This window comes from Microcebus murinus, chromosome 1 (assembly GCF_040939455.1).
Source record: "Microcebus murinus isolate Inina chromosome 1, M.murinus_Inina_mat1.0, whole genome shotgun sequence".
Classification (NCBI taxonomy): domain Eukaryota; kingdom Metazoa; phylum Chordata; class Mammalia; order Primates; family Cheirogaleidae; genus Microcebus; species Microcebus murinus.
This window is the reverse complement of record NC_134104.1, coordinates 43,728,694-43,752,310: the sequence shown is the minus strand read 5'-3', so window position 1 is coordinate 43,752,310 and position 23,617 is coordinate 43,728,694. Positions and strand designations below refer to the sequence as shown.

General features: G+C 34.5%; 2 protein-coding genes across 2 annotated transcripts; one reads left to right on the top strand and one right to left on the bottom strand.

Annotated features, from left to right (window-relative positions):
- Positions 1–4,182: 4,182 nt before the first annotated feature.
- Positions 4,183–5,133, bottom strand: LOC105872741 (olfactory receptor 5H2-like). Its single transcript, XM_012767005.3, has one exon. The coding sequence runs from the start codon at positions 5,110–5,112 to the stop codon at positions 4,183–4,185; it is 930 nt and encodes a 309-aa protein (XP_012622459.3). The 5' UTR covers positions 5,113–5,133.
- Positions 5,134–16,952: 11,819 nt separating this feature from the next.
- LOC105872747 (olfactory receptor 5H8-like) lies at positions 16,953–17,936 on the top strand. Its single transcript, XM_012767012.3, has one exon. The coding sequence runs from the start codon at positions 17,007–17,009 to the stop codon at positions 17,934–17,936; it is 930 nt and encodes a 309-aa protein (XP_012622466.2). The 5' UTR covers positions 16,953–17,006.
- Positions 17,937–23,617: the final 5,681 nt, after the last annotated feature.

Genomic DNA, 23,617 nt, shown 5'->3' with positions numbered 1-23,617 from the left:
AGGCCAATGTGAGAGAATCACTTGAGGTCAGGAATTTGAGAAAAGCCTGCATAAGAGCAAGATACCCCATCTCTACTAAAAATAGAAAAAATTAGCCAGGCAAGTTGGTGCACATCTGTAGTCCCAGCTACTTGGGAGGCTGAGGCAGGAGAATCAAGTAAGCTCAGGAATTTGAGGTTGCTGTGAGCTACGCTGATGCCATGGCACTCTAGCCAGGGCAAAAGAATGAGATCTGTCTCCAAAAATAATAATAGTAATAATAATTGAGAGGATAGGATGATCATTCTTTAGATATCAATTGGCCACAAGTGACCATTTTGGTAGCAATTGAGATTATTCATGGGCTCAGCAACATAGGCTTCCACTTACCAAAGCTGACCCATCTAGGGCCATTGCCAAGTGTCAAATTTACCAGGAAAAAGAAGCCAATACTGAGTCACCATTCAACTAACTGGCATATTGATTACACTTGGATTGCTTTTTATCATGGCAGTGTTTTGTTTCTAGTAGAATAGATACTGACTCTCGATACAGAAATGCCTTCCCAATTCACAATGCTTTTGTGAAAGCTACTATCCATGGACTTTCAGAATTTCTTATTAATTGTTATGATATCCCACATAGCCTTTGTTCTGATCAAGGAGCTCACTTCACAGCAAATGAATTGGAGAAATGTGATTATGTTCATGGAATTCACTGATCTTACCGTATTATTATGTTCTGCACCATCCTGAAACAGCCAGTATAGTAGAACCATGGAATGAATTTAAGACTCATTTACAGTACCAACTAGGTGACAATACTTTGCAGGCTGGAGCAAGATTCTTTAGAAGGCTGTATATCGTCTCAATTATCTTCTAATATATGGTGCTGTTTCTCTCATAGGCAGGATTCCCAGGCCTATAGATGGAAATGCTCGAACTGGGATTGAGACCACTTATTACCTCTAGTGACCCACTAGCAAAATTTGTTTATTGTTCTTGCACTTTTATGCTCTGCTGGCCTAAAAGGCTTAGGTTCAAAAGGGGAATGTTTATTCTAGGACACACCCCATGATTCCATTGAATTGGAAGTTAAGACTGCCACCTGGCCACTTTGATCTTCTCATCCCTCTGAATCAACAGGCAAAGAAAAAAATGATTGTGCTAATTGAGTAAATAAGATGCTATTCCCCAATGTGGATGGGATTCATCCCATCCATTGAGGGCATGAATAGAACAAAAAGGCAGAGGAAGTTTGAATTTACGGTCTTCCTTACTGATTGAACTGGATCATGATTCTTCTTCTGCCTTTGGTGCTCCTAGTTATCAGGCCCTCCGATTTAGGCAGGAATCTGTACCATCAACTCTAGGGCTCTCAAATTGTTGCTTTCTTGGGTCTCCAGCTTGAAGATTCCAGATTGTGGGATTTTTTTTTAGACTCCATAATAGCATGGGCAAATATCTTATAATAAATTAATCCCTTTCATATACTCTTTCTCTCTTGTTCTCTCTCTCTCTCTCTATATATATATATATACATATGCATACATATATATATACACACACACATATAAAAACATATATGTGTGTATATATAGTTAATTTATATTCTTATATATATGTATACACGCATACACACACATGCATATATTTCTATTGATTCTTTTTCTCTGGAGAGCCCTAATATAAACACTCACTATAAATTCAGTGAACTTATTTATTTTTTTTGAAAAGTAGAGGAAAATACCTTGATGCCACTGTTTAGCTATTGCCCTGAAATAGGTTTAACTTAGAAGATTTCTTCTAACATGATGTAAACATCACATTATTATAGCACTTGGAACAACTTCCATAAGAAAATTTTAGAGAATAATTATTCAAAGGTTGATTCATCTTCACAGCTTTTTTTTCTAAACAACAGAGGGCCTTCCCCTTCACCTTATTGATATGTGACTATATAATTTGATTTGCAATCATTACTATTGGTCTTCTTTCTCATGAAAAAGAAATAAAAAACACCATAGTATTTCAACCTTTGAAACAGATGTCCTATTGAATTCTGCTACCACCTGACCCAAATAAGGACAAAGGTACAAAGCACAGGATGGAAAACTTTAGAATATTTGTATAGTGTTGTTTAAGTAATCAATATAGGATGTGTAGAAATTCTATTTTTGCTGGTCTCTAAATAATCTGAATGAGAAAAATTTTGCTTAACTGATTATTTAAAAACAACTGTTCCCTAAGTGTGCTCCCAAACCAAGAGCATCAACATTGCTGAATCAGAAATTCTATTGATGGAACTTATCAACCTATTAATATGTTTTCACAAGCTCTCCAGGTGATTACTATGCCTACTAAAGTTTGGGAAACTTTGTTTTATCAGAAACAAACAAAAAAAAGTCTAGAAAAAGAGGTCTAGACAAAAGAGGTTCTGATAGGCGCCCAATATGCATAATAGTTAAGATTCTAACATAGCTAGTTAACAACCCATACTCTAAAAGTTACTGTTCTACTTTTGATTGGTGGTTGTTACTTTTTCTATAATTCCTAATTACATTATTTCTTTCAACATAGTCTAGTATGATTATATCGGCAATTTTCTAAATATTAGAAAGTATTATAAAATGCTGAGAAAAATATGTATATATGTGTATATATATAAAGACAGGGAAACCATACGTTCTTTTAAATCTCCAGATTAAGGAATGAATGCACTTTAATTCTTAATACTTTAAATAACTGAGATACTTCTATCATGTTATTAGTGTTTCAATGGGATAGGTTTAAATTAAACAACAGTAGTGTGCCAGAAGACTGGGTGAACATATTAATAGAATATTATAATTTATACAAAAATATTCATTATATAATATATATGTATCTCTTTTTAAATGTAATTATATGCAGTTTCTTTTTAAAAGAAACAGAATATCTACTCTAAATGCAGGCTTTGCACAAGTGTATAATTTACCTTTCCTTTAACATCCGACTTACGTGACAAAAATTATTTACTAAAGGGAATATATCTATAAAAGAAGAATGGGATCACACTAAGGGACTAGGGACTTTTTTCTATTTCAGAAAAATATAAAGTAGTTGAGATTGTAGTGAAAGACAAACCAAAGAAAAGGAATCTGTACCCTAGACATGTACGAGAGAAGGCTGCAGAAGGAGTCTGAATTTCTGAGAAGCTCCCAATTGCCCCTTCCATACTCACCCAACCTAGAGTAGGACTTGACAGATTATATAACTGACCATATATTCATAGTTTCACATCTACTTTCATTCAAGAAAGAAGGCTAATTAGGAAATCAGACCTAGAAAGTGGCAGAAAAAAAGAGACACTGGTTGCTTATATTACCAATATAGTCTTTGGGTCATAACAGCGAATGATAACACAAAAAATAGGTAATTGACATGAAAACATTAGTAAAGGGGCATAACATGAGCAATAAAACTGAACAAACTAAAGACACAGGCAATACTATGGATTCTCTCAGGTGAAAGAATAAAAGCAGCTGGATTGTCATCCCTTTACTCTCTTCCCTAGGGAGCACACGTATCTCTCAGAGGAACAAAACAAGAACAAATGACCTGATCTAAGCCTGTGTACTGGACCTCCAGATATAAAGAATAATGATATTTGTTTTAAGTATTTCTATTTTATATTCTTTTATTAAAATTGAATAGCTTCTCTCTGAGATCAGTCAGTCCCAGGTGCCAGTAGGATTTGCTAGATAACAAAATTCCTGGGATTTTGCTCTTCTCACCCAGACAGAAACCTACAACCAATATAGGGTATATGTGATATGAGTATCCAGGCTATACAGCTCTGTTCATTGTAGAATTTATCATACTCAAGTTATTTTCAGAAGAACTACACAATTTTACCAATTTTACCTGATAAATACTTGTATTTATAAGGTCACACGAAGAACATATAACTTGTAAAATGTTTTTCTTTGTTTTCTGTGTTAAAAATTCTAGTACAAGAGGAACACATGTTTGAAATTTCATGTATGGTTTCAAATAGATAAAAATATTTTAAGTTTATTAAACACTAATGCTTCAAGTCATTAAAAAGCTAAGACAATTACAATCACAAAAAACATTCAACATGTACAAAATTATACCAACATCTAACCTGCAAAATTTTGTGACTGGTTTACCAAAAAGAGAAAAGATATTACTACAAGACCTAAACTTTTCTCTTTAATGTTTTTTTCAATGAGTCTATTACTTGCTTATTTCTCAGGCTATAGATAAGTGGATTTAAGAAAGGAATTATAACAGTGTAAAATAGAGAGTCTATCATGTCTTGATCATTAGCTTGTGGAGATGCAGGGAGCACATACATGAAGAGAAGAGGGCCATAGTACAAAGACACAGATAAGAGATGAGCTCCACAGGTGGAGAAGGCTTTCCTTATGCCTTTGACAGACTTTTTTTTTAAGACTGTAAAGAGAACAAATGTATAAGAGACAAGAACAGTCAGAATGGTGAACGCTTGAATTGAACCTGAGAAAATAAAAACCAGTTGATTATTAATAGAAGAGTCAGTACAAGAAACTTTTAACAATGGGATAATGTCACAGTAAAAGTGATGTATTATGTTCAAATTACAGAAGGTTAATCTGAATAAAAACCCTTCATGAATTATTGCGTGAAGAAAGCCACCGAAGAATGACAAGACTAATAGCCGGATGCACAGTGCATTGGTCATAATCACTGGATAGAGTAAAGGTTTGCATATGGCTACATATCGATCATACGCCATTGCTGCCAAGAGGAAACATTCTGTGGTTAAACTGATTGCAAAGGAAAAAAATTGTACCATGCATTCAGAGAGAGACATCATCTGACTCTTGGTTAAGAAGTTGACCAGCATGTTGGGGGTCACTGTGGATGATAACCAAGTATCCACAAAGGCTAAAGTCCCAAGAAATAAATACATGGGGATGTGAAGGTGAGGGTCATTCCAGATGAGAGTAATCAGACCAAGGTTCCCCACAATGGTGATGAGATATATCACTAAGAATAGTAGGAACAGGGTGATTTTCCACTCTGGCTGATGAGTAAGGCCTGTGAGAATAAATTGTGCCAGCAATGTTGTGTTTTCCTTTTCCATGTCCTCACTTGGTGTTCTCTGAAATAAAATGCAGTAAATATGAAAATATATATTCATCATGCATTATTAATTACTATAAGTTGAAAGTAGGAGAGGGGAGTTGAAATAAAACCAAATTCTTATCAGATTTCCTTTTAATTTTATTTAATACTACTAAACTGGAGGAAACTATATTTTGGAAGTAGAGGAAAGGAAAGAAAATACAATTATTTCCCTTTCAGAAAATGCAGGATTTAACAGTGTTAGAGAAAAGGAGAGGCATTCTGGGCATGTGCTAAATTTGTGAGGACACGATCGAACATGGGAAGAAAATCCTGTGTCTGGGACATGGATTCAGGGTTAAGAGGATTAATAAAGGAATTCAATACCATGTTAAGGATCTTGAGCTTTAATTCTTAGGCAATAGAAAAGTGAAAAATTTTCAAATGGGGAGTGGCATTATGAGATTTTTTTAATCAAATATTTGGTGGTATAGGAAATAGGCTGCAAGTAGGGGAAAAGGTAGTCATTAATACTAATCAGGTAGCTGCTACTATTTTGCAGGGTTTCCTTAAAAAACAGATTACACATCAGTATTGTCTGGGGGAGTTGATTGTGAGACATATAGATTGCAAGGTAACACTGTAGAAATAGACACAGTAGTATTATGCAAGAATGGAACATAGGATTCTTAATTTTGAAAAGGTTCCCCAAGTGATTCAAATGAATGTGAAGTGATTAGACCATGAGTGATACGGCATTAGAAGAGATGAGGAGAACAAAGAGACAGATTCAAAGAATTCAGAATATAGAGTCACTAGTTATGATGACATATTAGATATGGAGAGGATAGTTAGGGAAGCAGAGTTAAGTCACTTGGTTTCTGGGTAGAAGATCATCAAAAATTGTGATTGAGAACTTAGGTGCATTGGCAAAATACAGAAGAAGGATCCTCTGAACAGTTAGGTGAAATGTATTGAGTAGCACAAGTCTATTAAATCTTAAAAAATATGATGGCCTTGGAGTCATGGGATTAGTTGAAAGCATAGTTATAGATGACCCATCCATTGCACAGTATACAAAACAAAGGGAAGAAGATAACACTTGTGGAAGTTTTATTAGAGAGGTAAAAAATGTGGATATAGTAGTGCCCCTTTGCTTTCCATGGTTTCAGTTCTCCACGACCAACTGCAGTCTCAAAATACTACAAACGATAAGATATTTTGCGACAGAGAGGTCACATTGACATAACTTTTATTAGAGTATACTGTTATAATTGTTGTATTTTATTAGTTATTGTTGTTAATATCTTACTGTGCCAACTTATAAATTATACTTTATCACAAGTAGTATGCATTAGAAAAACATAGTGTAGAATATGTAGGGTTCAGTAATATTCAAGATTTCAGGCATTCACAAGGGGGTCTTAGAAGGGATGCCCTGCAAATAAGGGGGCAATACTGCATGTGTCACTTACTAGATGACCAATAGATGCTCCCCTTTTCTACTGAGTGATTATTGGTGGTAATCAAAACTATCATGCATTCTAGGAGCCAAAAAACTTAGAAAGAATTTTCCATCACCCTTGAACCTAGACTAAGGGGACTTGATCTATGTTTGCTTTGTCAAATCCACCCAAACTAGATTTGGACTATGAAAAGTGAGAGAGATAGTTACAAAGTCAAAAGAGAACTTTGGTGGCAAAAACAGCCAAGACAGAAATATCAAGACTCCAGGAAATGCACCCTGCATCACCAACAATGACACTGACATTGTCAGTTAGGGTATCTGAAAATTAGCAGCAGTAAAACTAGCTTTCATTGAGCTCATGTTGGGACATGATTTTTGTTGTTGACTAGCTGTCCTGCCTCCTTCTTTTACTGCCCATTTTTCCAGCTGCTTCTTCAAATCATGGCAACTTTTCTGTGTTACAGACAATATCCATTCAATAAACTAATTTCATAATGCAAACAAAGTCCTTACTCAAACTAAAGAATAGGGAGAGGCCAGAAAAGGATACCAAGCAGAGTGATCAGAGAAGCAGGAGGGATACTGAAAAGCTGAGTGTGTGGACATAGGAGAGGACAGGTCTTCAAGAAGGACAAAGTGGAGTACAGGACCACATGACAAAGTAAATGCCCTAGTAGAACAAGGAGCGAACAGAGATCCTTGAGTGTGGAAATCAGGAAGTATTTAGAGGCTTCCTTGGGAGCAGTTTCCATTTTGTGATAGAATTAAGGTCAGACAATAATGGGAATTAAATGGGTAACAAGTGACACAATAGTAAATAAAATAAGATGGAGCACTCTAAGAAATGAGGAGAATAGTTGTCATTTGTCTGCTGCCATGGACAAATGTAAATATTTTTCTATACAATTTTGACTAAAGTTGTCAAAGGGAGAAGAGAGGAATATATGCAGAGGAGAAATGGGACATTGAGGTGGAAAGGGAAACTTGGATGCGTGAAAAGAGAACAAGGAGGAAGAAAAAGAGGTAGAGGATATCACATATATGGATTAGTGTAGAAAAGACAAACCAAAGACGTGGGAGAAAGGAAGCATTAGGGAAAGACTGAAGACTAAATAAAGAGGAAAGCTCATAGGCTTGGGGGATAAATATCTGTTTTAACCCCAGAATTTATTAAAAGATGTTAACCCTGGTATCCTTTTCTTTTTCTGTTATTCAGAATTCCAAATTTATTTTCCTTTGGTGTTTCTGCATAAAAGAGAGATTTCATTTTAAATTTTACTATACAAACTTTGTGTTGTTCATAAGGATACTAGCACTGCCCTAAACTTCTTTATGTATTTATGAGTTACTTTATCTTTTTGTCTTTCTTTTTGCAAGGATATAACATTTATTTTTTTATTTTGCTGGATCTCAGAGTAAAAGGATATAACATTGTTGTGATGTTTTAACAAGGACTTTCTCTAGGAATCTTACTGATTTTACTACTTGAGAACATTCTTTGTTCACACATTTTTTTAGCTGAATAAAACAAAGTAAAAGACTAGAACTAGATACAGGCTATAAATGGCAAAGCCAATAATATCCATAGTTAAATGTATTTTTATTTGATAGGGCTTCCTTTTATGTAATCTTAAATCACTAAATATCTGAAAATTTTCAAATTCAAGTTTTGTGTGGGTACTTATTAAATATTAAATGCTGCAGTTTGAGAAGTAATTAATTGATCATTGGAGAGATATTTTCTGCATATTTCCTACTATATACATATGTATATGCATTATTATTTTTATATATAATACTAAATTAAATATCAGAGTGCGTAAAAGGATATAAGAGCTAATATTTAAGTGACTTACCTTAAAATTTTTATTCAAAACATATGTGTAATTCAACAGAATGGTGTTTTTTATTGGACTCATCAGAAAGATTACTTACATAAAAATCATTATGACATAAATCTTTAAACCTAGTTTTAAATAATTCATCTTTTTAATTTATCAGAACTTATAATTAATCATAGGTAAATTAATAAGATAATAAAAAGACATTGTTAAAGGGGAAAAATAAGTCTTACAACTATTTTGCTTGTCCAGATTAAGTCATGAAAATAAAATATACAGAAAATGTACTATTTGTTTTCCATTTCTCACCTGTCTTTTGTGGCATCTTATAAATCCAATCTAAAACTATTATAAATTAAACAGCATTTTAAACTTTCTATATAAAAGATAGTATTATAGAAGCCAACTCTCTTACCCATAACATAAAGAAATTGTGTAGATCCTTTAATAGTATTAGGCTTTCTAAAACACAAAAAATACAATAGCATATGTATGCCAATAACAAAGGTTGCAATTTGTTGCACAATGATTTATATTGTGAGCTTCATTTCCCAAGCTCAGCAAAATGTTGTTTATATAAGTTTGTTTTGAATATAAGAGTCAACGAATGGTACAACTGTGTGTGTGCTTTTGCCAGAAGAAGAGGGAGTGGAAAACTGAAATTCCCCTAAGAGCATCTAAAGATTTCCTATAGGAAGAAAAAGAGAAGCTCTTCTACTGGGCACTGTGGATTTGGACAAATTGTCCCACAGGTCATTACAGTCTTTGAAATGACAAACATCCATTAACTGTAGGCAGTTCTTTTACCAACTGAAATTACATTTTATGCCACTATTTTCCACCACAGGTGACACTTTTGATATGTGCGAGAAAATCTTAGTTTATATATATAAAATTTGTTGCTTTGAGTACCTTGATTAGTATGGCCTTGTCCGAGCTAATCAAAACATAAATTTAATGTGGCCAAAGATCTAAATTTCTTTCAAGAGTCAACTCCAAGTAATGTTGTCCTTCTCATGCAAATTGCAGCTCAAAAGCTCCTAGCTTTCAGCTGATTGAAATCCTATGAGGCAAAATGGGGAAGAGCTCAGGAAAAACAAAGACAAAGGACCACAGTGGGATGAATAAAGAAGATAGCCATCTTTTCTCTTTAGGTCCATGCAAAAGTAATTGCAATTTTGGACCATGAATTTTAAATCATTAAAACTAGACCCAAATACATCTTTATCAATTAAAATAGAAGCCTTTAAAATCAACACATTTTTGCCAATGAGAAATAAGTTTGTTTATTCCTGTAGTGTAAAAATCCATGCTTTGGGATTCAGTGAACTCTTGGAAAGCATTTTCTGCATCCTGCTGCTTGTGGAAACATTTTCCCTTCAAGAAGTTGTTGAGATGATTGAAGAAGTGGTAGTCAGTTGGCAAGAGGTCTGGCGAATATCGCGGATGAGGCAAAACTTTGTAGCTCAGTTCGTTCAACTTTTGAAGCATTGGTTGGGTGATGTGCAGTCCAGCATTGTCGTGGAGAAGAATTGGGCCCTTTCTGTTCACCAATGTGGGCTGCAGGCATTGCCGTTTTTGGTGCATCTCATTGATTTGCTGAGGATACTTGTCAGATGTAATTTTTTTTGGTGGAAGTTTTGCTTTGGGAAGTTTTTTGGAGCTTCTTCTCAGTCCAACCACTGAGCTGGTGGTCACTTTTTAGAACAAAATTTGCTTTTTGTTCTACGTCACAATCTGATTGAGAAATAGTTTGTTGTTGTTGTGTATAAGAGAAGGTAACACTTCCAAACAACAATTTTTTTGATTTTTGGTCAGCTTATGAGGCACCCACTTATTGAGCTTTTTCACCTTTCCAATTTACTTCAAATGCTGAACAACCGACTATATACAATGGTCTACTTTGAGTTCTTTGGCAACTTCTCATGTATTGTAAGAGAATCAGCTTTGATGATTGCTCTCAATTGATCGTTGTCAACTTCTGATAGGTGGACACTGCACTCCTCATTTTCAAGTCTCTTGTCTCCTTTGCAAAACTTCTTGAACCACCACTGCACTGTAATTTTCGTTAGCAGTTCCTGGGCCAAATGCAGTCCTGATGTTGAGAGTTATCTCTGCTGCTTTACATAGCATTTTCAACTCTAATAAAAAAATCACTCAAATTTGCTTTTTGTCTAATATCATTTCTGTAGTGTAAAATAAATATAAAATAAAGAGCAAGTAATAAGTCATTAGCAAGAAAACATAAAGTGAGAAATGCACATTAAAATAATATATAACATAACAACACTTATTTAGGAATGTATTCCAATACCAAACAGCAAATTTCAACAATGCTAAAACAGCAATTACTTTTCCACCACCTAATAGTTTTTGTTTAAAAAAAATAATTTTTTATATTTTTATTTTAGCATATTACGGTACAAATGTTTAGGTTACATATATTGCCTGTGCCCCACCTGAGTCAGAGTTTCAAGTATGTCCATCCCCCAGATGGTGCACACCACACCCATTAGGTATGAATATTCCCATCCCTTCTTCACCCCTCCCAACTGCCCAATACCTGATTAATGTTACCACTATATGTGCAGATAAGTGCTGATCAGTTAATACCAGTTTAATGGTGAGTATATGTGGTGCTTGTTTTTCCATTCTTAGGATATTTCACTTAGCGGAATGGGCTCCAGCTCTATCAAAGATAATACAAGAGGTGCTATATCACCATTGTTTTTTGTGGCTGAGTAGAACTCGATGGTATACATATACCACATTTTATTAATCCACTCATATATTGATGGACGCCTGGGTTGTTTCCACATATTTGCAATTGTGAATTGTGCCGCTTTAAACATTTGAATGCAGATGTCTTTTTTATAGAATGTCTTTTTCCTTTGGGTAGATGCCCAGTAATGGGATTGCTACACCAAATGGTATTTCTTCTTGTAGTTCTTTGAAATATCTCCATATTACTGTCCACAGAGGTTGTACTAGTTTGCAGTCCTACCAGCAGTGTATGATTGTTCCTGTCTCTCCACATTCACATCAACATTTATTGTTTTGGGACTTTTGGATAAAAGCCATTTTCACTGGAGTTAAGTGATATCTCATTGTGTTTTTGATTTGCATTTCTCTAATGATTAGAGATGTTGAGAATTTTTTCATATGTTTGTTGGCATGAACCCAGCTGGGCAGCCCTTGACCAGGTGCATGTTGAACACAGGGCTATTGCACAAGTCTTGCCACAGCTGCACGCCGTGCACAGATTGTTGGGCTGTATGGTCCATTAGAGGTCACTCACCCAGGGCAGCATCAGCTCTCAGGCTGGCTGCTGTTCAGCCGGGGTCCCTAGGGCCCCTACAGTCCCTAGGCAGTGGCAGCTCCCTTTGAGGCTGCCAGGACTGCCCAGGTGCCTGTGGCTACTGCCTCAGGTACATCCTTGGCTTCCTCAATACCCTCCTGTATATCTTTTGTCATATTTATCCCTAAGTTTTCATGTGCTTATTAATAATGTACATAATATTTTAAATTTTAATTTCTGAATGTTCATTACTAGTCTATAGCAATACAATTGATTTTTGAATATTGATCTTGTGTTCTGGAATCTTAATAAAACTCATTCATGTATTATTTAGTTTCAGTAGTTTTTGGTATATTCCATTAGATTTCTATATGTACAATCATGTCATCTCTTAAAAAATATATTCATTTACTTCTCTTCAGTAGATACCTTTCATTCACTCTTTTATTATTAATTAATTAATTTTAATTTTTAAAAAGTCAAGGAGAATCTCCTCTACTTTAAGAAGGATTGGTATTAAATAGTCTTTGAATGGTAGAATTCAGCCATGAAACCATGTGATCCTGAGCTTCTCTTTTTTGGGAGATTTTTGGTGACAACTTAAATCCTCTTGTTCTTTATTGGTCTGTTCAGATTTTCTATTTCTTCTTCATTTAATCTGGGCAGATTGTATGTTTCCACAAATTTATTCATTTCTTCTAGGCTATCTATTGTGTTGGTATATAATTTTTCATAACAATTCCTTATTATACTTTTATATCTTAGGCATCCATTTTAATGTCTCCTCTTTCCTTTCTGATTATATTTGTTTTGGTCTTCACTCTTTGGTAGAGAGATTGTATCCAGAATATATAGAGATATTAGAACTCAATAATAACAGAATATAGTTTTAAAAGGGGCAAAATATTTGAACACTAAACCAAAGAAGAAGTATGGATGACAAATAAGAACTAGAAAAGATGGTCAACTTCCTTAGTCATTCCACTGTGGCCCTTTGTCTTTGTTTCTCCTGGACTCCTCCCTATTTGCCTCGTAGGATTTCAATAGCTGAAAGCTGGGGAGCTAGTACATCTCTGGATTTGAGCTGCAATTTGCACAAGAAGGACAACTTTACTTGGAGTTGGCTCCTGAAAGAAATCTAGATCTTTGGCCATATTAAAATTTTGTTTTGATTAGCTCAGACAAGGCCATACTAATCAAGGTATTCAAAGCAACAAATTTTATATGTATAAACTGAGGTTTGCCTAGACATAAAACAAGTGCACCTGTGGTGGAAAATAGTGGCAACAAGTGTAATTTTAGTTGGTAAAAGAACTGCCTACAGTTAATGGATGTTTATCATTTCAAAGATTGTAATGACCTATGGGACAATTTGAACTTCTCACACATGTCCAAATCCATAGTGTCCAGTAGAACAGCTTCACTTTATCTTCCTACAGGAACTCTTCATGTGCTCTTAGGGGAATTTCAGATTTCTCCTCCTTCCTCTTCTGGCAAAAGCACACAGTTGTACCATTGGCTGAATCTTGTGTTCAAAGCAAACTTATATAGAGAACATTTTTCTGAGCTTGGGAAATGAAGCTCATGAAATGAATCGCTGTGCAAGAAATTGCTATCTTTTTGTTGGCATTCCTATGCTATTGTATTTTTTGTGCTTTAGAAAGCCTAACACTATTAAAGGATCTATACAATTTCTTTGGAGATATAGGTAAGAGGAAAATGATTTCTATTATACTCACTGTCTTTTATATAAAAAGTTAAAAATACTTTAAAGTTATAATAATCTTAGATTGGATTTGTAAGATGCCAGAAAAGACAGGTGAGAAATGGAAAGGAAATAGTACATTTTCTGCATATTTTATTTTCATGGCTTAATCTAGACAAGCAAAATAGTTATAAGACTGATTTTCCCCTTTAACAATGTTTTTTATCTTGTTACTCTAGCTATAATGAATTTATAAGATGAAACGAGGTTCAAATATGTATGTCATATTGATTCTTATATAATAAATCTTTCTGATGATTCAAATATAAAACAGTATTCTGTCAAATTAAATATATATTCTGAATAAAACATTTATGGTAAGTCACCTAAATATTAGCTGTATATCTTTTCACCCACTTGTGATGATGATTTAATTTAGTGTTATATATATTAAATACTAATAATATGCATAAATATAAATGTAGCAGGAAAATATACAGAAAATATCTCTCTGATGATCAGCTTACTACTTCATAAGTTACAACATTTATGACTTAATAAAGTACCCATACACAAATGGAATTTGAAAATTTCAGATATTTAGTGATTTAGGATTTCATAAAAGGAAACCATATCAAATAAAAATACATTTAACAACTGAAATTATTGGCTTTGCTATTTATATAAGCTGTATTAGGTTACAGTTTTTGACTTTATTTTATTTTGCTAAAAAATTTGGTTGACAAAAAATGTTCTCAAGTAGTAATATCAGTAAGATTCCTAGAGAAAGTCAGCTATCATTGCAAAAACAAAGATAAAACAACTTTTAATTATATAAAGAAGTTTCAGGCACAGTTACTATCCTTATGAACAACACAAAGTTTGTATAGTAAAATTTAAAATTAAATCTCTCTTTTATGCAGAAACACCAAAGGAAAATAAATTTGGAATTCTGAATAACAGAAAAACAAAAGATCCCAGGGTTGACACTTTTTTAATGAATCCTGGGGTTAAAACAAACATTTATCCCCCAAGCCTATGAGCTTTCCCCTTTATTTAGTCTTCAGCCTTTCCCTAATGTTTCCTTTCTCCCACATCTTTGGTTTGTTTTTTCTACACTAATCCATATATGTGTTTGATATTCTCTACCTATTTTTCTTCCTCCTTGTTCTCTTTTCACGCATCCAAGTTTCCCTTTCCACCTCAATGTCCCATTTCTCCTCTGCATATATTCCTCTCTTCTCCCTTTGACAACTTTAGTCAAAATTCTATAGAAAAATATTTACATTTGTCCATGGCAGCAGACAAATGACAACTATTCTCCTCATTTCTATGAGTGCTCCATCTTATTTCATTTACTATTGTGTCACTTGTTACCCATTTAATTCCCATTATTGTCTGACCTTAATTCTATCACAAAATGGAAACTGCTCCCAAGGAAGCCTCTAAATATTTCCTGATTTCCACACTCAAGGATCTCTGTTTGTTCCTTGTTCTACTAGGGCATTTACTTTGTCATGTGGTCCTGTACTCCACTTTGTCCTTCTTGAAGACCTGTCCTCTCCTATGTCCACACACTCAGCTTTTCAGTATCCCTCCTGCTTTTCTGATCACTCTGCTTGGTATCCTTTTCTGGCCTCTCCCTATTCTTTAGTTTGAGTAAGGGTTTTTTTGCATTATGAAATTAGTTTATTGAATGGATATTGTCTGTAACACAGAAAAGTTGCCATGATTTGAAGAAGCAGCTGGAAAAATGAGCAGTAAAAAAAGGAAGCAGGATAGCTAATCAACAGCAGGAATCATTTTCCAAAATGAACTCAATGAAAGCTGCTTTTACTGCTGCTGACTTTCAAATGCACTGACAATGTCAGTGTCATTGTTGTGGATACAGGATGCTTTTGCTGGGGCTTTGGTATTTCTGCCTTGGCTGTTTGTGCCACCGAAGTTCCCTTTTGACCTTGTAACTGTCTTGGTCTCTTTCCGTATTCCAAATCCAGTTTCAGTGGAATTGACTGGGCAAACATAGATCAAGTCTCCTTATTCTAGGTGCAAGGGGGAGTGGGAAAATGTCTTTCTAGATTTTCTTGGCTTCTACAGTGGGTGGTAGCCTCTGCTCACCATCAAAAATCATGTGGAAGAAAAGGGGATCATATGTTTGTCATCATATACAGTACTCTCCCTTATTTGCAGGGCATACATTCCAAGACCCTCAGTGGATGCCTAAAACCTTGAATATTATAGAACCCTACGTATTCTGTACTATGTTTTTTACTATACATACTACTTGTGATAAAGTATAATTTATAAGTTGGGCAAAATGAGATATTAATAATAGCTAATAATAAAATATAATAAATATAACAAAATAGCATAATAAAAGTTACGTCAATGTGACCTCTCAGTCTCAAAATATCTTATTGTATGTGATGTTTCTGGGCTGTTGTTAGTCACAGGTAACTTAAACCATTGAAAGTGAAACTACAAAAAAGGGGTACTACTCTATTGACTTTTTCACCTGTCTACTATAACTTCCTCAAGCATCTACCTTGCTGTTCTTCCCTTTGTTTTGTATACTCTCCAATGGATAGATCATCTATAACTATGCTGTCAACTACTCCCAGAACTCCAAGGTCATTTTGTATTAAGATGCTGTCAACTATTCCCAGAACTCCAAGGTCATTTTATATTAAGATTTAATAGACTTGTGCTACTAAGTATATCTCACCTAACTGTTCAGAGGACCCTTCTTCCATATTTTTCTAATGCACCAAAGTTCTCAATCTCAATTTTCAATGAACTTCTACCCAGTAACCAAGTGACTCAACTCTTCTTCACTAAGCATCTCCTTCACATCTAATATGCCATCATTCCTAGTAGCTTTACATTCTGAATTTTTTGTATCTACCTCTTTGTTCTCCTCATCACTTCAACAATGCCATATCACTCTTGGTCTAGTCACTTCACATGCATTTGAATCACTTGAGGATCATTTTCAAGATGAAGATTCCTAGGCCTCATTCTTGTATCACTACGTCTATTTCTACAATAATTACCCTGTAATCTGTATTTCACACAACAAGCTCCTTCTAACAATTCTGACGTGTAATCTATTTGGGGGAACTTGTGGAAAACAGTAGCAGCTTCTGGACTAGTATTCCTGACTCCAGTTTCCCCTACTTGCATCCTGCTTTCTACCTTACCAAATATCTGATTTAAAAAAATCTTGGTCCTTCAAATATCTTTTTGTTTGACCCTGAATTCATGTCCTAGACATGATAAATGATTTCTTTATCATAATAAGTCATATCAATACAAATTTAGCACATGATCAGAATGCCTCTCATTTTCTCTAAATCTGTTAAATCCTATACATTTTTTTTGAATGAATGACAGTAATTGTATTTTCCCTCCTTTAGTTTCCTACAGTTTAGTAGTAATATAAAATTAAAGGCAATCTGGTAAGACTTTGGTTTTATTTCAATTTCCCTTTCCCAATTTCAACTTATAGTAATTACATATGTGAATATATATGTGTGTGTGTATATATATTTACATTATTTACAGTTACTGCATTTTATTTCAGAGGATACCAAGTGAGGACATGGAAAAGGAAAATGCAACATTGCTGACAGAGTTTGTTCTCACAGGACTTACTCATCAACCAGAGTGGAAGATAACCCTGTTCTTGGTATTCTTGGTGATATATCTCATCACCATCGTGGGGAACCTTGGCCTGATTACTCTCATCTGTAATGACCCTCACCTTCACATCCCCATGTACTTATTCCTTGGAAATTTAGCCTTTGTGGACACTTGGTTATCATCCACAGTGACCCCCAACATGCTGGTCAACTTCTTAACTAAGAGTCAGATGATGTCTCTCTCTGAATGCATGGTACAATTTTTTTCCTTGGCAATCAGTGTAACCACAGAATGTTTTCTCTTGGCAGCAATGGCGTATGATCGCTATGTAGCCATATGCAAACCTTTACTTTATCCAGTGATTATGACCAATGAACTATGCATCCATCTATTGGTCTTGTCATTTTTAGGTGGCTTTCTTCATGCCATAATTCATGAAGGGTTTTTGTTCAGATTAACCTTCTGTAATTCCAACATAATACATCACTTTTACTGTGACATTATCCCTTTGTTAAAGATTTCTTGTACTGACCCTTCTATTAATTATCTAATCATTTTTGTTTTCTCAGGTTCAATTCAAGTATTCACTATTCTGACTATTCTTGTCTCTTATACACTTGTTCTCTTTACGATCTTAAAAAAGAAGTCTGTCAAAGGCATAAGGAAAGCCTTCTCTACATGTGGAGCTCATCTCTTATCTGTGTCTTTATACTATGGCCCTCTTCTCTTCATGTATGTGCGCCCTCGTTCACCACAATCTGATGATCAAGATATGATGGATTCTCTGTTTTACACTGTTATCATTCCTTTTTTAAATCCAATTATCTACAGCCTGAGAAATAAAAAAGTCATAGAGTCATTAACAAAAACATTAGAGAAAATAGTTTAGGTCTTTTACTTTTAATAATGTCTCTTCTATTTTTAGTAAAACAGTCACAAAATTGTGCAGGTTAGATGTAGGTATGATTTTGTATTAATATGTGTTGAAAGGTTTTTCAGTGGAGATTTTCTAGTTTTCTACATGACTTAAAGTGTTAGTCCTTAACAAGCTTAAAATATTTGTGTCTATTATTCAAAAATATACATTATTTTTTAAAAATTTTAACCTAGTACAGGGTTCAAATGTTTAGGTTACGTATATTACCTTTGCCCCACCCAAGTCAGAGCTTCAAGCATGTCCATGCCCAAGCATGTCCATGCATTGCACCCATTAGGTTTGAATATACCCATCCCCTCCTCCCCCCACACCTGCCTGACATATTACTTTCCATAGCGGTACTAGTTTGAAGTCCCACCAACAGTGTATAAGTGTTCCTATCTCTCTGCTTCCATGCCAAGATTTATTGTCTGGGGACTTTTAGATAAAAACCATTCTAACTGTAGTTGGGTGATATCACATTGTGGTTTTGATTTGCATTTCCCTGATGATTAGAGATGTTGAAAATTTTTTCATATGCTTGTTGGTCATTAGTCTGTCATCTTTCAAAAAGTTTGTCTTTGTGTCCTTTGTCCACTTTTTTTTTCTTTTTTTCTTTTTTTATTTCAGCATACTATGGGGGTACAAATGTTTAGGGTTACATGTGTTCCCTCCTTCCCCCCTGGAGTCAGAGCTTCAAGCATGTCCATCTCCCAGATGGTGCGCATCATACTCATTATATATGTATGTACCCATCCCCCCCTCCCATCTGCCCGACACAGGATAAATCTTATTCCTATATGTCCACTTAGGTGTTGATCAATGAAACTAATTTGCTGGTGAGTACATGTAGTGCTTATTTTTCCATTCCTGGAATACTAAGATGTGAAATTATTAGAATTCTTGAGGAAAATGTTGGAAATACTCTTCTAGACATTGGTCTAGGCAAAGAATTTATGAAGAAGACTCCAAAGGCAATCACAGCACCAACAAAAATAAATAAATGGGACCTGATCAAATTTGTCCACTTTTTAATGGGCTTGTTTGATTTTTTTTTCTTGCTAATTTTTCTTACTTCTGAATAGATTCTAGTTATCAGCACTTCATCAGATGTGTAGCATGTGGATATTTTCTCTCATTCTGTAGGTTGTGTGTTTGCTCTTGTGATAGTTTCCTTTGACAAAGCAGACAAAAATATACACCAGGGAAAAGAATCTTTATTAAATAAATGGTGCTGAAAAAATTGGATAGCCACATGTAGAAGACTGAAACAGGATCCATACCTCTCACCCCTCTCACAAAAATCAACTCACGGAGGATAATAGACTTAAACCTAAGGCATGAAACTATAAGAATTCTAGAAGAAAATGTTGGACAAACTCTTATAGACATTGGCCTAGGAAAGAATTGATGAAATTTTGATCATATGTTCCTGTCATACTAGAATATTTAAGCAGAAAACAAATGAAAACCTTTTACAGGTTTTATGTTCTTCATGTGACTTTATAAATACATGAAATGTTAAAATTGTATAGCTCCCCTGGAAAGGAGCTCTGTAAGATAAAGCATACATCAAATAGAGCTGGATAGCCTGGATCAGGGGTGGGGAGCCTTTTCATGTTGGAAGATCACATTAATATTGCTGTGATCAAATAAGGCCACATTAAAGAATCTTCAACTAGATATATTAAAAATGTAGATTATGATTTGTAAAAATGTAATATGTACTTAAAAATTTCAAAAAAATGAAAACTATTAATTTTAAAGTTAACTAACTTTTTCATGACTTTGTTGTGTCTACTTTTTGTTGAAATATTTTCAATATTTGGTTGCAGTATGGTGATCCTCAGTTTCAGCTGATGTTCTAGATACGTATCACTCATTTGTGATGCTTAAAGGCATCTTGATTTAGGATAGGTAGGAGAATGTAGACTTGTAGCAATAGTGGTTGAAAAGCATAAAACATTTTTCAGACACGTTACCGAAGGTTTGGGTGTTTTATTGCATTTTTCCATGTCAATTGGATCCTTCTTAGCCTCAAATTTTAAAATGTCAGATACTGAAAACTCAATCAATTCCATCTGTAGTTCTTCCCCCCCCCCTTCATTTCATCATATTATGGGGGTACAAATATTGTTAGGGTTATATATATTGCTCCTGCCACCCCTCTCTCCCTCTGACATGCCAGAGATTCAAGCATGTCCAATCCCCAGGTGGTGCGCACCGCATACATTATGTAAGTATACACCTTTCTCCTCCTCCCCCTTCCTGCCTGCCCACCACCCAATCAAAAGGTTGTTGTTTTTTTTTGTATTTTTTGACATTTTGGTTACATTGTATATCTTTGCCTCTCCCTAAGAAGGATTAGAGGTATGCCCTTCCCCTCCAAAATGCTCGCCACATACCTAAGATGTGGGTCTCTCGCCACCCCCCCAATCCCTGGTGAACACTACCACCATTTGAGAACCATAGTTTTAATCAGTCAGTACCAATTTGATGGCAAGGAGATGTGGGGCCCATTTTCCATATCTTGTGTCGCCTCACTTTGGATAATGGGCTTAAGCTTAATCCAGGATAGTATAAATAGTGCTAGCTCACTGTTGTTTCTTAGAATTGAGTAATATTCCATTGTGAGCATATTAGGTGCCTTGGTGATATCAACTAGATGAGGCTGAGATGCTAATTTGAATGTGATGTCATGATTCTCAGTCAGTGAACCTTTCATTGCATTCTCTAATTAATAGGTTTATAACATCTCTGTAGTCTTCAAATGATTCTAATATATCCTCCTGTTGATCCATGACCCTTGCTAACTAGGGAAAATTTTCATCCAAAATCTCATTTTGAAGAAGAAATGTTTTGAAAAAAGATTGCTTTCTTTGAAATTCTTGAATTTTAATTTTTTTTGTCACATATCATATATGGGCTTAATTTTATCTTGCAAAAAATCACACAGCAAAGATATCACAGAGAAATGCTGCATTTCTATGCCAATCTTCTTTCAATAATTCACATTACTGATTTTGTTCTTCATAAAATTTAACTATCTGTTCTTGCAGAAATACAATTTTGGCTAACACGTGTCCCTGTGGTAGCAAATACATGTTAGAATGATATGGCAAATACACACTGAATATCTCATGGTTCACCTTTAGCATGTACTAAAACTGATGCCATGTTGCATTTGCATGAATATAGTTAACAAACTTATAATTTGTTGCAAAGTGTCACTTGAAATAATATCTTTGGATTACTAAAATACATTGAGTTTGCTATACAAAATAAAGGTAATGCAAAGATTTAAAAAAAAAAAAACAAGCTGGTTATCCATAAACAAATTCTTTGTTTCCAGATTTATTGAGGTATATTTGACAAATAAAAATTATATATATGTAAAAATAATTGTAACTTTAGCACAGAGATTTTGCTGATGCAAGATACAGTGAAAAGAAATGAGAGCATCTGGATCCGTTAATACTTTTTTGTTGTTTTTATTTTATTTTATCTTACCTTATTTAAGAGTATTATAGGGTTACAAACATTTTTGTTACATAAATTGCTTTGAGTTAAAGTTATAAGTGTTCCCATCACTAAGATAGTGTGCATCATACCGGTCAGTTGTGAGTTTAGTCATCCCCTCCTTCCCTCCTTCCTGCTTGATTTCCAATGAATTTTATTTCCATATGTGCACCTAAGTGTTGTTCAATTAGTTTCAATTTAATGGTAAGTACATATGGTGCTTGTTTTTCTATTCTTGTGATACTTCACTTAGAAGAATGATCTCCAGTTCCATGCAGGTTAATACAAGAGATATTAGTTCACCTTTTTTTTTTTTATGGCCGAGTAGTGTACTCCATGGTATACATATACCACATTTATTAATCCACTCATGTATTGTTAATACTTTCTTGTCTGTGCAATAAATCCTTCATGTTTTCCTGTCATGGATGGTGCACCATCTGTACATACACTTGCTAAATTTACCAAATTCAGTCCAACCTCATGACATTTATCTTGAAAATTGTTGAAGATATCTATTCCCTGTGTTCTGTTTGCAAAAGTGCCCAAAGTGAGTAAATCTTCATAGCAAAGAAAATCTTCTGTTGTGACCCAAATGAAGTATAAAACTGGCACCGAGTCAGTAGTATCAGTTGATTCATTCTAAGTCATTGAATAACATACATTTTCATTTTGAAGTATGGCATGAAGTTGCTCTGTTAGGTTGAAGGCTAATTCATGCTGCTGATCAGTTATGGTTCTCCTTGAAAGAGGCAGTTGTTTGTACTTTGAAATGTTATCAGGGTCTAAGCATCCTACAACTTCAACAATGCATTCTTTCACAATTTGTACATCACTGAATGGTTTCCCTTTTTTCCCCAAGCATATAAGCTATTTAATATGCTGCTTCAGGACATTATTTTTAGGTCTTATTGCTGCTTAAAAGAATCGTCTTTGCTTTTGCTTTTCATCTTTTCATTTCTGCAATACAACCTTTCATGCCTCTCCCTCTATTTAACATATCCATGATCCTTATGAGTATTATAATGCTGATGAGCATTGAATTTCTTTACTGTTAATCTTGCAGTATCACAAAGCAAGCAAATCATCTTATCTTTAGCAGAAACAAGGTTGTTTTGTGATTCCCAATCATCATTAAAAAATCTGTTGTCTTCCTTCAGTTTTCTCTTGGTTGTTTTTTTTTTTTTTTTTTTTTTTTGACATGATGGACTGTTAAGCAGGCAGAATTAAAAATTACTGTCAAACTATGCTACTATTCACAAATTCCACTTCAAACAGAAACACAGTGCACCATTGTCAAAAACTGACAGCAGACAGGCATACTTGACCCTAATATACTCTCAACAACCAGCCTTGTACAGTAGTAGCTGCTCTAACTCTTTTACCCCAGAGCATCCACATTATTGCATAGGTCTTTTCTTTGTTCATTTTTTATTATTATATAATGTGCCAATTATACTGATGGTTTCTTGTCAATAATTGTTTAGACTTTTGCTTATCCATTCACTGTTATGACCCAAAGAGTAGATTGGTAATATAAGCATTCAGTGCCTCTTTTTTATGCCATTTTTAAGATCTGCTTTCCGAATTAGTCTTTTCCTTGAATGAGAAGTCAATGTTAAGCTTTGAATATAGAGACAGGGTATGTAACCTGTCAAGTCCTACTTTATATTGGGTGAGGATGGAATGGGAAGTTGGGAGCTTCTCAGAAACTCAGACTTCCTCTGCAGTCTTCTCTTGTACATGTCTAGTCTATAGATTCCTCTTCTCTGGTTTGTCTTTCAGTATAATCTCAACTACCTTATACCTTTCTGAAATTCAACAAAATCTCTAGTCCATTAGTGTGACCCTATTCTCACTTCTTTTATAGATTTATTCCCTTTAGGAAATCATTTTATATAAGTGGGATGTTAGAAAAAATGTAAAATACACAATGTGCAAAGGCTGCATTTTAGATTAGATATTCTGCTTTCTTTCAAAAGAAAGTAGATATAATTACATTTTAAAGAAATATGCATTAACTAATGAATATTTAGATATAAGGTATGATATTATTGTTGCTATGTTCACCCATTTTTCTGGCACACTGCTGATGTTGAATTTAAAACTATTCCATTGAAACACTGTTCCATTGA